This window comes from Limanda limanda, chromosome 2 (assembly GCF_963576545.1).
Source record: "Limanda limanda chromosome 2, fLimLim1.1, whole genome shotgun sequence".
Taxonomy (NCBI): Eukaryota; Metazoa; Chordata; class Actinopteri; order Pleuronectiformes; family Pleuronectidae; genus Limanda; species Limanda limanda.
Window position 1 is genome coordinate 10169279 of NC_083637.1, and position 15714 is coordinate 10184992.

Below are 15714 nucleotides of genomic sequence, written 5' to 3' on the forward strand. Positions count from 1 at the left end.
GGTATACTGTATGCTTTGAAATTCTCAATGTTAGCTTAAATACTGAATTTGGTCACTTTTTCATGTTTACACCGAGATCTCACAAAATGTTTGGTCATGGAAATTTGGTTTAAAGTTATTGAAAAGTCATGGAAAGGGAACCGGTGAATTCCGTCTTACAGAAACCATAACTCATAATCTTTTTCTGGAAGGGAAGGCCTGATTGCTTTTTTTAAATTTTATTTTGTTTCATCCTGCTGATTGTGTATGTATGTATATGTGTATATATGTATATATATGTATATATGTGTATATGCGTGTATGTATGTATATGTGTATATATATGTGTAAGGATATATATTGCAGTGCTCATTGTTAGTTTGGGGTGGGACATTTTTTGTTGTTTGTTTTGTTTTCTGTTTTGTTTTTGTAATGTTTGTCCTATAAAACGGTTAAAAACCAATAAAAAGAATATTAAAAAAAAAAATTAGAAAAGTCATGGAAAAGTCATGGAAATCCATTGGTGAAAATGTGTATGAACCCTGATAATTATACTTGACTCCCTTTGTTTTGTGTGTTTTTCCTCCAGGTCTGATGTGCATGAAGTCCAGCAGCTCAGTGGTGGAGCTCGTCATGCTTCTGTGTTCACAGGCAAGTCTGGCATCTTTATCTTTTCTTATCCTTGTCTGCCACTTCTCCCCCCCCCCCCTCTCCGTCTGATTTATCGGGCTCACCTTGAGTGCAGTAAATCCACTACACCCCCCCCCTCCCCTCCGAGTGGACAGTGAGCCATCCAGCTCCTTATCTTTCCTCCACACCACCACCGCCGTCCACCTTTCCGCACCCAACCCCATCTCTCCGAGCGAGGGCGAGGGGAAACCGGAGAGAAGGCATCTCTGGCCGCAAGTATCGGGTCTGAGGGTCAAGGGTGGCCGACCTGGCGGCGTGACCTCTGACCCGAGCACCGGCCCCTGCGGCTTCCACCGAACTGATGAGACGGGATAATGTAGATTTGATGGTGCTTTGCATTGATTTCTCCCTCTCCTCTCTCTGTTGTCTTGTGGGTGTTTTGTTGCCAAGTTTATTTAGCTGCTGTCGGATTCATGAATACTAATTCCAGGATCATAAGCAGGCGTGGGCAGATCAATGATTCTGGTTGTCAATAGATCACTCCTGGACGCCTGATTAGCATTAAGTGACACAAAGCTGATGCCTGCCCAGTTACTGCATGTGAACCCAAATGCAGTACTTTACATTGCTGTTCATGCAAAACGTGTATTTATTCAGTGTATTCAAAGTGTAACGCACACAAACGCTCCCAGTGACAAGGACAACAGATAATAATTCCCCTCCGACCCGGTTTGTTTGTGTTTTTACTGTTTAAAGCACCTCGCGAAAAAACCAACAAAGATATCCACTAATACAAAAACACATCTGATTAATGACACACCTCTCACCAACGCGCTCCTGCTTTTTTTTATCAGTTTTATTCTTCTAAAGAAATAGTGCCTGTCATCTGGCTTCTTTTCTCTCCCTCCACCTTCTTCTCCCCCTTTTTAACCCCGATGCCCTGTTTGCCTCCCATTATTCACTCGGCTTCTTCTCAGAGAGAGAAAGGTAATGCAGTCAGATTACACATGTCAGTGGGTGCCCGTGGGTTTGTGCCGGTGAGACGCGCCGAGGGAACCGAGCTCCGTAATGTCCGGGGACGACGGAGAGAAGCAGGAGTGAAAGCCAGATAGAAAAACCAAAAGGGAGAAGAATGACAGGCTCTAATGCACCTATTTGTCATATCTGTCAGGGTGTTGTTTAATGCTAATCTAATCAAAGGCAGAATCTCGGTGATTGCGCCGCTGCACAGCTCAGGCCTTTCGCTTCCCCCTTTGCTCCCCGGCCCGAGCTCCGTCTTCCCTTTCTCTCTCGGCTGCGAGCGACTCCACCCGATCGCTACAGCACCCGCTCGCTCGCTCTCCTCCAACCGAGAGGGCCCTGGGATTGGCCAGCGTCGTGTTGATTGCTTCAATAAATCATCCAACCAAATTCTCTCACAGCTAATGCAAATGTAATTTTATTGTTGTGTAAAGGGGAGAAGGAGGTGGTGGGTGTGGGTGGATGGTGGAGGGGGCAGGGGCAATACGTTGCCTCTCACTGGGGAACAGAGGAAACCAGGGACAGGTTTTCCTCTGGGCTAAATTACGATGTATAATTATTTGTGTGTTGGTTCTGCTTGTGAGAGGGCGAGCCAGAGCTGTGATTGATGACATTATTTAGTAAAGTTTGCCGGGCCCTCGGGCACAGGAAGCACTCAATTCCCTCACAGGAAGTGACTCCGTGGCCATCTTGCAACTGCTTCCTGCCTCTGAGACAGCTGATGGAGGGAGAAGATGGAGATGATTTTGATTGATTTTTCCTTTTCTTTTTTTTCGTTCCCCCCCACCCCTCACCTCCATTGGAGACGTGATGCGATACCATCTTTTGTGAAATTTTTAATTAATTTCCCGAGCTGTGAGATGGAGTGGAGCCGGGGTCAGGGGTCGGGAGGCGAGGGACCGCAGAGCAGTTTTTAATCAGGATTCTTCTGAAAGTTGCATTGGCGTTCGCATCAGCTCGGCATTCAGGAGGCGATGGTAAACCGCTGTTTGATGGTGCTCCGTTTCTAAACAACGACAACACGGCTCCCAATTAAAGAACCATTTTGATCAGACATTAACCGTAGGGGTGGCATGCTGCCTTGTTCTCGGCTGCAATATTGATCCTGAATATACAAAGTGAGGATTAATGATCATAAAGTGTAGTTGTAACAGAGTGATCCTCAGAAATTGAGCTTCCTGGATCAGCACACGGCCTTTTTTTGATTATTCAGAATTTTTCCTGACAATTTCTATTGATCATGAACTACAACAGGGGATGTAAGATTATGAAATCAAATGTTAACTATTTATTATATTACAGAAATCATTATCCGCCCCTAATTTTAAGACAATGCTTCTATTCCAGGAAGCAAAGGGGTTTGTAAGGATGTGACTAAAGTTTTGTTTTTACATTAATGATTAATCAGCAGAGTCATTTCTCATTAATTTGATCCTTAAAATGAGAGAATACAAAATTGCCAATTCTCTAGATCACAAATTGACATATTTTAGCTTCTTGTTTTTTCCACACATTCAGTCAACTGTCATTAACGATGGAAAAGCACGGACCTCATCTCAGAGGCTGGAGCCAGGGAATGTTTGGCATTTTTGCAAAAAGGAAAAAAAAAATACAAACAATAAATCCCATGTCAAATTTGTTCCAGATTCATTTTATGTCAACAGTTTCAGCTCTTTTCAATTGAATAATAGGAATGACCAATGTACAAATCAGATTTATGTTTACAACAAAACGGCCTACCTCTCGTAGCGTAGATGCTAATTAGACGATTCCAAGTAAACGTCGAAAAGAGATATTTATAACGCGAGCATCAAGACATCATAATTCTTCTCGTGTTATTGGATGTGATGGCCTCTTCAAAGGTCCTGCATATTACATGAATTATCATAACGGTTATCTAGTGAACCACATCTGCAGAGGGTCTTGGATGTAAAGAGCCCCCCCCCCCAGGCCCCTGATTCACTCCGACACTTCCACTCTCCCGCTCACACTTGTTTTCTCCCGTCTTTGTCATATTTACGGCCGGCCTGTTGTTTCCTGGGTGCACTTCTTGAAATGGCTTCCACCCAAAAACATCTGATTAATAAATAATAAGGTGCGGGCCGAGAGAGAGAGAGAGAGAGCTCTCCCGTGCGCTCGCTGATGTCCGGCCGCAGCTTTGAGGAATCATCTCATCGGATACTGGACAGTCCACGACGAGCAGGGGCCCATAAATCTCTTCAGTAGCTGCATTTGTGTCCTGTAGATCAGCCATTATTGTCCGGCCCCTCTGTCAGCCCATCCATCCTTCTGCCATTTATCAGAGGTGCATCCTGTACGTGGAGTGGAGGGAAGGTGGGGAGAATTGTGGAGTGGAAGCGGGGGGGGGGGAGCTGGTTTCCTGATGGTCAACACCAGATTGGACAGACTGCTCTCCAACGAGGACATGGTTTCTTGAAAACTGATTTTGCTCTTGAGTTTTTATCTAGTCCAGCATGGCAATGTTGTTATGTACAGTATCAATAACTATCAGATTTATTGCCATTATACTTTGTGCATGGTCCCCAGAGGATGAACGTTACCTCTTATGCTACCTGCAGGTCAATATGCTCACTTTCCCAGTGAAGTAGCTCAATATTTAATACATAGATTTGAGTTAAACTTGTAAATTAATTTCGGCCTCAGCATAAATTCTAATGACTCTGGTGATTTCCTGACATTTTCGTGTAGCACAACCAGAAGCTCATGATTCTAATATGTCAAAATCTTTGGTTTATGAAATAATCCCCATCGGCTTTAGCGATACCTTGTTTTGGTGCTAATTAGAAACAAATGGCATTCTAACAAAATAAGCCTATAGCCATGTTGCCAAGATGCTAGCATTGGCTGAAGAGTCCTGAGCTGTTTCCAGACATGAACTCTGGGAAATGTTAGGAAAATTGGGTCCAGATATTTTTTGAAGTTTGCTTTCGTGTATAACATGCAGGATATGTTGTAGAAACTCTATAAACGTTCACATTAAATGGTTTTGGTAAATGGTTTTGTATTTATATAGCGCTTTTCTAGTCTGATGATGACCACTCAAAGCGCTTTACAGTACAGTTTTACATTCACACACACATTCATACAGTGCATCTACTTGCAGTAGACAGGTCAGACTGCCGACCTTCAGGTTGGAGGACGACCACTCTACCGCTCAGCCACAGCCCACATTAAGCCTCTTCAGAAAGTTTAATGGAAATGTCTGGAATTCAGTGCATGTATGAAATCAGCTCTATTTTTATTGAGGTGGCAGTAGAAACATGCATATTTCAAAACCTTGGACATTTAAACCACTTCATTGCTTTATAGAACTAGTGAGCAAACCAATCCTTATTTTGGAATATGTTGTGTATTGGACTTCTTTATTCGACTTATACACGGTCTGTTATCTGAGCAAATAGCATTTAGTTGCATCTACTGATCCGTATAATCCTTTAATAGTAATTCAATAACGTCGATGTTAACTTCCTAATCCAATGGACACACATTATCGTACGTTCTCAGCCAGTCTCACCGAAGTTAACCTGTTTACCAGATGGGCACCTCTCGCTCAGTCAGCGGGGAGAAAGACATTGACCTCCCCAAACACTTGGCTCCTCCTGACCCTTGACCCTGTGACCTCCAGGTTAGAAGTAGAGAGCGGCAGAGGTATGGAGGTTTAAACCCCTGCAGTCGGGGAATAAGGCCGAAGTACGTGGTCCATACAGTCGGTTGTATCTGAGAATTAAGGCAATAGACTTGTTGAAAAACAACAACCAGCTCAAAGGTGGAGTTGTTTCTCTATGTTTTTATTAAGTTTTCACAAGTTGCTTTCTTTGCTGCTTATTTTAACAGTTAAGTCTGCTGTTCGAGTTGCTAAATAGTCATTTATATCTGTCAGTGGACGTATTTCTTCTCCTCTGCAGTGAGTGAGGCTTTGATGGATCAAGAGCAGACCATGTTGTGTGAACCGCATGCGGAGCCCGAAGAGGTGAGAGAAGTGTCGAGGAATGTGATGAAACCCGGGGACAGGAATACTTTCCCCATCGTTTTCCTCACAGTCAGACGCACGCCCCGCTGTGCAGTTAAGGAGGCGCACAAGGTTCAAGATCAGTGCAAATCAAAGTGTTATTCTTCGATCCCTCCATCCCTCTGCTCGCCCTTGCCCCCCCGATCCGCTCGGCTGGCTCCTCCCAGCCCCGGGCCACGCGGCTCCGCATCCCTGCCACCGCCCGGCAGTTTCAAGGTTAATATCACGCTGTATATTCTTTGAAAAGGTGCTCTCCTGTGAGATGTAGGGAAAACACAGCAACACCAACTGGCACTTAACTCTGCCGGGCTCCCTCTCGTTGCCAACTATGCAGCCAGAGCGGAGGGGGGGGCGGGTGGGCGGGTGGGCGGGCAAGGGTTGTTGCGTTGGAGGAGCTGGGGATCAAGGGGGGCTTCCTGACAGGAAGTGTAGTCTGGCTGAGAGGGGAGAATAAGACGAGAGACTCCTAAAAAACTCAGTGGCTTTTAATGTGGCTCCCGGTGGGTTTTACAGTCAGCTGGCTCCGAGGGGCTCGGCAGCGAAGGGCCTCAAGTCGCTGCTCGGTTATTTATACACAACATATATTCGTCGTTCAAATCAATGAATTTCCCTGACAGAGCTTTCCCTCCTGACAGCCACTGTTAATGTAATGTTTTCCTACCAGACAGGTCCCATTATAAGACCCTGGAATGTGATCTTATGGTCCCCCCCCCCCCCCCCCCCGCTATCCTCTCTCAGCCGTCCTGCTGATGGAATCACGTTATGGCTCGTTAGTTCAGACCTGCTTTTTTTTAATATCTTGTACTTTTACTTTTACTCTGACCATTTACCTCATCATGAACATTACTTTGATTATGATGTTTAGATGAGTTGCTAATAGAATATTGCATTCATATTCCAGTTTACATGTTACAGAGCAAAGTCTGATTACTACACACATCATCTTACTACTTATTTACACTCTTACCCTGGGCATTCGTCACACAATGTTGTGAAAACTCCTTTATGACGAAGTTATAATGCGATTAAGACGTATTCATGTCTACATAATGTGACAAAGCTCAGAATACTCTACATCTCTTAATTTGATTACTGGTGAATATGACCTTATTCCGGTTAAGGTAATCAGAAATTTCTGTTTACATTGAAGAGTCTTTTTAATCTATTGTCTGAATTTGGTTGTTATCTGAATTACATAAGAAGGCTTGAGTCCTCCTGCAGCAGCCGCATGTTTGGTTCAGACCCTTTGCTGCGTTCACACTTGTACTATCCTATCAATAAATATGAAATGCCAGAATATCTGGTTAAAAAATGTGAATAATAGAGATGTATCTGACAGATGTTTTATTAATGGTTATGCTTAAAACGTGCATTTAGTTTCCATTTCATTTTTTAATATCTTGTACTTTTACTTTGAAAATAAGACTTTTCAATGTAGTTATCCCTAATCCTGCCTCTAGTCCAAGTCTAGTATCTAGAGTTTTGGCAAAGCCTCTTTTTCAAATCAAAATCTGTTTATTGGAGGATTTTCAATATATATATAAGTGCAATGCTGAATGGACGGTTCAGAGACAGGAGGTAGACATGAGTGCAACAATCAACACCAATGTGTCCAGACAGACATCGATTGGGCAATATAACTTCGGGAACAAACAAAACCAAAAAAACACAAGGTAACAACAGAAAAAGAAAAACAGAAAAAAAACAAATGCAACGTTATACAGAAAAGAAAGAAAATATATCAAATAAAATCTTCAAAGCCTCTTTTTAAAACCACTGTCCAAACTGTTACTGACATTTTGAAAGGGCTGCAGATGACAAGGAGTCGGTGGTCTGCACTAAAATTAAATATTAAATTTGACTTGTTTTAAAACAGCTGGTGCTAAAACGCCAAGTTATCTGAGGACATAATTGACGGACGTCCCATTCTTGTAAATGTGACACGATGCACATAATAACTTATTCAGACATGTGTGAAAAGTTGTATATTTTTCTTTTCTGGTTGTAAATACAGTAATCAACGTCCCCATCTGCAGTGGACTGCCCGCAGAATATTTGCAAGGAAACGATGACTTGGCAAAAAGGATGTATAATAATTGCATAATAACCTTGAAGTTTTTCTTTTTGTGCCTTTTCTTTCCTTCCTGTCACACCCACAATGAAAGGGTTCAGAATTATTTGGCATCATCCACTTCTTGTGCCGGGTTCCTCTAATGCCAATCCCAATCCCATAAACAAGCTAACAGGAGTAAAAACAAATGGACTGTAGCTCGTTTCCCATTAAGCCGACATGAAATGTTTTGATGCCATTTACTTAAGAGTCTAAACTTTATTACAGCCATGAAAAATATGATTCAAATACATTCAGCAAATTTGGTTATTTTCAGTCTCTGAATGACAAATCTATTGACTATTAGCTGCACAAAAAGACTTATTATTAGAAAATCAGTCCTGTTGCCCAAAGTTTCTTGTGTATTTTGTTTTGCCGCAAAATATGCAGAATGTTGTGCTGTACAGACAATTCTATATTAAAGTAAGTAAATATAAATGAACAGAAAACTGTGAATTCTGAGCATCTGGTCCACGTGAAGCTGAAACAGCTGCACAGTGTTCAAGTATTGTTATACCTTCATTATTCAAATCTTGCATCAATGTGAACCAAACAAATACAAGATCTCAAGATAAGCTAAAAAAAACAATTTTATTGCATAATCCTCTCCTGAAATTTACAGGATGTATTTACTTTCCATGCGCACCTCTGTGATCTTAAATGTCTTTGTTTTGTCTGTTTTAAGTGCGGGGGAGTTCCACTTCCTGTCTTTTTCACTCTTTGTATTTGTGTAGCCATGAAAGTGTGAATCCATGAAGCTCTCGGAGACCCTGGAACATAAATATTTGCTGCAGCATAAATATTTGGACATAAGTAAATATTCTCTCAGCTGTGAATTTGATCACGCAAACACCAAATACGAGAGTCTGTTTTTCTTTAAACATATGAACATGCACATGTGGACCGCTGAGAGCTGGAGAGTAGACACACGGGTGTTATTCTCTCACACACACACCCAGACACACACAGACAGACACACACAGACACACACACACAGTATTTAGACACAGCAGAACGAACAAGCAACAAACCACTGAACTTGTTTCATACGTCAGTCAGAAGAGCGATGATTCACATAAACACATTTGATAGTTTACTCTGACAGTAATTTTACGTTTTGTCATCCACACACGCGGGACTTGTGTTTTTTAGTTTTTTTTTTGTCATTGTTTATATCCGATTGCTGTTCATAAACAGTCGGGTCACACAGCTATAATAAACCGTTTCCTTGTCTGTTGTTTTTTGTGGTCATCAGTGCACAAAGATTTAATTCCAAATGTCAAGGTTAGCCTTGAACTTTACGTTCCAGCCGTCACTGACTACGTTCATATGGGGAGCAATATTCTGACCATTTAACTTATTATAAATATTATTTTGATTATGATGTTTAGATGAGTTGCTAATAGAATATTCCATTCGTATTCCCGTTTACCTGTTACAGAGCATAGTTTGATTACTACACACATCATCCTACTACTTATTTACACTCTAACTCTGGGCATTCGTCATCAGTGTAAAGCAAATGTATGTCCATGTCGCACAATTTTGTGAAAACTCCTTTATGAGGAAGTTATAATACGATTAAGACGTATTCATTTCTACATAATGTGGCAAAGCTCAGAATACTCCAGTTCTCTTAATTTGATTCTTGCCTTTTATGAATATGACCTTGTTCGTATTAAGGTAATCAGAAAATGCTGCTGTGAAAAAAATGTATCTTATTTAATCCATTGTCTGAATCGGGTTGTTATCTGACTTGCATAAGAAGGCTTGAGTCATTCTGTATGGGCTGCAGGTTTGGTTCCGACCCTTTGCTGCGTCCTTTCCCCCAATCAATAAATATGAAATTCCAGAATATCTGGTTAAAAAATGTGAATAATAGAGATGTATCTGACAGATGTTTTATTAATGGTTATGCTTAAAACGTGCATTTAGTTTCCATTTCATACACATTCTAGCCTTATTGCTTTCTTGATTTGTATTTTCTGGGTTTGAAGAGAAAAGAAATCAGAAGCTCTCAGCCTCTTTCCCTTTGCTTGTGCTGCACTGCCACATTTGACGTGAGGATTTATGTTTTTGTCGTCCCATCTGAAGTTGTATTCCCATAGCCTGTCAAACCAACAAATACTTGTGATTAGGAGTGATGCCACCGAGCAGCACAGCTGACTTATTTATTATTTCGGGCGAGCCGAGGCATTTCTCTCTCCGGTGTTGGGAAATGTTTTCCTTGTGTTGTGGCGAGCCCTAATGTTTGAAAGGCGATTTTTGCTCGGGAGGCCTGTGTTTTCTCACCAGAGGTACTGGTATATTTAGATGTTGATTATGGATAATCAGCTGTAATGACGGAAGTGCATGGCATGTGTGTTTAAACTCAATGCCACCATCGTGGAACACAGACCATGCAGAGCTCTCTTATTGCCTTCACATTGAAAAAGGCTTTTTCAAGAAGAGATTCTTATTTCCAGTCCTCCCATCAAAAGAAAAAGCAACAAAACGCAACCGTGAGTAGTATTTGATTTTGTCCAAATCTCTTTGCATTGAGAGTTTTTTTCCCGATCAGGATCAAACGACAGCCCCTTTGTCTCGTCCTCTCATCTGTTGGGAGGTCAGGTTAAAGGTGAGGGGTCACAAATGGCGTCTTGTATCCTCTCATCAGGAGCGCTGTGGTCATGGCCCCTATCGCGGCCATAAAAGCTGTGACACCGCTGACCAGGGCGGCCGAAATCCAATATTCTATCACTGACCTGTCCCTGTTTCCTTTTTGTCACCGGGAGATGTCCCTCAGATCAGGGTCATTGCTTTTTTTAATTCAACGCGAGGAGCCATTTCTTAGGCCGTAATGACACCATTAGTCTTGCTATCACCTTTGTCAGTGTCCAGGAAAACGCCAATGGCCTCCGCGCCGTTCGTCAAACCTAATTTAGAACCAAAGCCTCTCGGAGCGATAATCTTTTTATTTCTGCTGAAGAAGCATTTAGTTTTATAGTTTTAAGACGCCTGCCTCCGAAGTCCTCGAGGATTTAGGAAGAAGTCACATAAAGGAAATTTAATGTTACTGTTTTTCTGTTTTTCTCCGGAGAGTACGACTCTATTTACGGCTTCTCTTCCTGTGGCGTTTATTTGAGAATCTGGCTCGCACAGCCTGTCCCGGTCCGGACTGTCCCCACAGCCACAGTGAAACGCTCATGGTTAATGTCCTTCAGTCTGTGCTTCAACTCGAAAAGTCCCACAGCTACTCTCACACTTCCTCCGAAAGCCGAGCCTGAACCGCAAAAAAACCCCGCGCTCCAAAAAACGACTGCTTCCACTCTCAGGCCCCGGACTTTTATTCCCTCCGTGCCCTCTTTATTTGGAATATATTGTAAACACGGTCAATGCCAATTCAGCTCTGCAGGATAAGAAGCGGTTATGAATCGAGGTTAAGTGTTGGGCTGTTGTCTGTATGACGTGGGTCCAGAGTGACGGGGCGCAGGCACTCCGTAAGAAACGCTTTCTCTCGGCCCGGCGCTGTGATTGGTTTTGATGGTTCTACATACAAACGCCGCGTTTTTTTTTTTAAGTCATCGCAAGGCGTACGAATGTGTTTAGATGTGTATTAGAAGTTCTTGTAAATTGATCTTTCCTTCCTCCGAGCAGCGCTGATATCCTCGTCCCCACGGGCTTCTAGGTTTAGGGAAAGGCCAGCTTTACATAAACACCCAGTTTCCTCTATCAGCTCAAGAGATGATGACAGCAGAGTTCAAAAAGTTTATGCTTACACACACACACACACACACACACGCACACGCACACACACAGCATGCCTTTCACCTCATAGTTGTTTCAGGAGTCATTTAAATAAACTTATTTAGTTGTTTTGGGCCGTTTGTTGATGTGAGATTTTCTAAAAGCTTGAGTCCGATGTGTGAATTGATCATATCTATCGCTCCTGAGTTACTATCTCACAAAGAGCATATCCACAAATGATAGTGGAAGCTGCATAATGTGGAATGTGCACTGAGTTTAGTCTGTGATTAATGGTTTTTCGAAAAAGTGGTTTGGTAGTTTCGACCTCTAAGGCTGCGTTTTTTTTTTACTTTCTTTTTTTTTGTGTGTGTATGTGCATAATTTCTTCTTGTCCCTTGAGAGGAAGAAGGGGAAAAAGCGCCGTGAGGTTCAGACAGGCCCCATGACCTTGTTGCTTTATTATTCTTTAGACGGTCGTGTTGGAGGTGTTGAAAAATTGAACAGAACACGGGAGACGATGACCGGCTGAGTTTCCCCGTCTCTCGTTGTCGCTTTTTGGAAGTTGAGGATTTAAAGTCGCGCGTGGCTGCGGTGGGATTGTTTAGACTGACACCTCGAACCATAACGCTGGTCACAGAGAGGAGGAAATATCTGAATTTACTTGTGATAAATGCACACTGGTCACGGCTCTTTCACCCCTATAGGCTGGTTTGCCAGCTGATTGTGTTGCCTTTGCTGTCGGGATACGTTATACAGATGATGTTTTATTTTATATTAGTGGCTGGAAAGCTTGAGGGAGTAAACCTCTGAGTTACCAGGGTGTTTCCAAGAAAAGCCTTCTATACGGTCTATTTATCAACAGTTTAGAAATCTGAAAAGATTTTATGAGAGCTGAAAAATGTTGATTACCTTCGCCAGAGAGGTTTTGTTTTCACCCGTCCGTTGGTTGGTTGGTTGGTCGGTTTGTTTGTAAGCAAAGTAACAAAAAAATAAACTGGATTTCCAGGAAAGGACACAGTTTGAGCAATGTAATAAAATACTGGCGCTGATCCGGTTCAAGGGTCAGAGCCAGGAATTTAACATTGTGGAATAGGGTCTTTTACTACATTGTCACAGTTTTTCCAGGGAATAAGTAATGGTTCTTAATTTAAAAAATCTAGTATATTTAAGGAAACTGATATTTGTAGGTGTGTGAATTTGCTGCTGCCTGATTTAAGGGAACTGTTTGGCCTTGGAGGAGGTAAACACTTCAGGGTTTAGGATATTTTAATGGAGGTTTTTCACTTTCCAATTTGTAGATTAGAGATTAGAAAATGATGTCCCTCTTTTGTATTTTTATACCATCACCCCAGCTAGTGCTTGTCCTTTACATTTGTTCTAGTGGTTTTCTTGAGGATATTTACCTTTTTAAAGCCGGTGAGGAGTGGATTCACAGATACGGCCGTCATTTCGGTCTGATTCCTAATGTAGCCGATTTATTTCCCAACTAATAATTGGTTTATTGTGTGTGTTTGCTTGTAGGAATGGCAGAACTCCATCCAGAAGAACGCAGGCCTGGCCTTCATCGAGCTGGTCAACGAAGGCAGGTATGTATCTCTGACCCGCTGAGTGCTTTCCTCTCCCCCTGCACCGGCACCTCTTCATTATCTTTCCAACCTCAAACCCATCGGCCGTTTTCCAATCTCCCAATCCCTGGATCACCTCACAGCCCCTCAGGCCCTCCTCGGTCCCTGAGGCCCTTGTGATGGGTATTCAGGATCCTGGACAGCGATCAATGCCTGGCGGTGCGGAGGGGCTTGGCAGCGTGAGGATTGGGGACGAGTGAGTTCAAGGCTCCATTCAATACCTGCTCATCCCAGAGGGATTTGGGAGAAGGAGCTGGGCGAGGTAGAAGGTGACAGGGGCTCTGATCGCCAGTTTCTCTCTGACACGCTGGAAATCGCTCTTGTCAGTTTGTGTCTTTCTGGTCGAGCCTGTAATCATCACTTCTGTCCTCTATTTGTCTCTTGAAAATATATCTCAGTTATAAAGACATTTGATCCTTCCCGTCCGAATACAGATCTCATTCCCACCAGTTTCTGATTTCGAGGGTCACATTATTGATCCTCAGCTTTTTGAGCCGGTGGAGCCTAATCCAGTCTAATGCTAATGAGGCTAACGTTGTTGTTTGTGGAATTAAGGATTTGTAGTTCATCTTAATGAGGGGACTCATGTGACCACAAAGGCTTTGCTAAAGTGCGATTTTTAGTCCAAAAAAAACGTAACAAAAGACAAATCAAGACACTTTATCCATGTTCCATAAAACACCCCCCCAAAAAAAGAGAGCAGCATTACATTTATATGGACTGAAATTTAGAAATAGCTCTCAGGAAAGTTTTTTACTGTAATCACAAGACATTCTTTTATTCGTCAATTGTCAATCCAGAAATTAGAGCTGAATTTGTTTTATTATTGGTTTAATGACAGAAGATTCTTCAACTGTAGCTATTTTGAAAGCTATTTATTGTTTACATAAATGTACAATATATTTATTAGTTCTAGATTCTTGACTTTTAAATATGACCTGCTTCTTTTTGTAAAACGTTCAAATTGATTTTGATTATCCATTGGACAAAAGCCCGTTGAAGACCTCATCTCGACATTGAGAGAATTTCTTTGAAGACCAAAAGATTTATCAGTAAATACAATAACCATAGTTGCTTCCCCACGGAAATGATGTCTGTAACATCATTTTTATTTCTCACAGAATCCAAAGTGACATCAGCTTCATAGTAAAGCCTTTTTACAGCCAATTCTCAATCTGGTAAAAATCTGCACTTTTCAAAGTCTGTTCAGTCCACATGTAGCCGACAGTTCTGGGAGCAGAGCACCGTAAAGAAGGGCACCGGCTGGGTTATTGATAGCCTGGCCTGGTGAGGGCCATGGAGGCTGCAGAGGCCCCAGCACCTCCGCTCCCCTGCTACCCTGCGCTGAAACAGCAGGCTTGGGTTACAGTCATCTCCTGACCCCTGCACCCCCCACCCCTCAATCAGTCCCAGCCCGGGCCCCAGCAGCCCTCCTCTCTGGCCCCTGGTCTGTTATTGTTCCACTTTGCACAGTTCTGACCTTTAGGGCTGCAGAGAGGGGTTTTTCCCCGACCTGTACACACACACATAACATGCGTGTTTCATCAACACTGATAAGAAGAGGTAGGAGGGAGACTACACGTGTAGCAACATGCGCTCACATCTCCCTCCTGTCAGATGCATATCATTAAGAAATCGATTAGCACCTGCACCCCAGTTAAAGAACATATCTGGTCTGGTTTTGTCTCTGAATTAGATTTTCTGCTCATTTTGCACGGTTCTTTTTCGGCATTTTCTGGATATTACATGGTTGTTCTGTCTCGGGGTCATCACAAGCTTTAACCAGATGGTTTGCATGTTCAGAAAGTCAAGTTTCTTTCTTATATTTCCATTCTGAATCAATTTCCATCCGTGCACCATGCTTCAGAATGTAAACAATACATGTAAGTAGATGTTAAGAGTTCTCCACCTCCTCTCTCCTCAGACTGCTGAGTCACACCATGAAGGACCACCTGGTGCGGGTGGCTAACGAAGCTGAATTCATCCTCAGCCGACAGAGAGCGGAAGACATCCACAAGCACGCCGAGTTTGAGGTGAGATGTTGTTTAGCTGTGGACTTGCACACATAATAAATGGCCACTGACATGATTCCTAAGTTATTTTTTTTTTTGTTTTACAACTTTATTTATCATTTTTCCATATTGAAAACAGTGACATCATTAGTTAGGCATTTCTTACAAAAGTTGTGCACCCGCCCCCCACCCCAACCAGGTGGCATCCTCACAAACATATCCACAAAAACACTCACGTATCACACTGACAGACAGAGCACCAAAAGAAGAAAGCAAATATAGACAAATACAAAAAAGAGACAGGCCAAAGGAAAAAAAAAAAAAAAAAAAAAAAACCTCAAACAAATCTGTGTTGATCATTATGGTCATAACAACAACATTCTGGACCTTTAACATAAGAAAAAAGTCCCAACAGTCAGAATATAGGCATTGAGAAGACTAGGACGGCAATCATAGAAGGAAAGACGGAAAAATAAATACATACTAAATAAGAACAAGGATTCAGGCAAAAGGCAAGCTCTTGATATGTGTCATGAACTGTGACCAGGTTCTGTCGTATTTAACCTCCGACCCGTGTACTGT

At 42.4% G+C, this 15714-nt stretch overlaps 1 protein-coding gene across 2 annotated transcripts in view; it reads left to right on the forward strand.

The window, feature by feature from the left end:
- lrba (LPS-responsive vesicle trafficking, beach and anchor containing) overlaps nt 1–15714 on the forward strand; it is a 180744-nt gene that overhangs the window by 61043 nt on the left and 103987 nt on the right. For both annotated transcript variants that reach the window (XM_061086902.1, XM_061086894.1), the window contains 3 exons: nt 569–630; nt 13017–13081; nt 15045–15153. In XM_061086902.1, coding sequence (XP_060942885.1) covers nt 569–630; nt 13017–13081; nt 15045–15153 — 236 coding nt within the window. The remainder of the gene's footprint in view (nt 1–568; nt 631–13016; nt 13082–15044; nt 15154–15714) is intronic.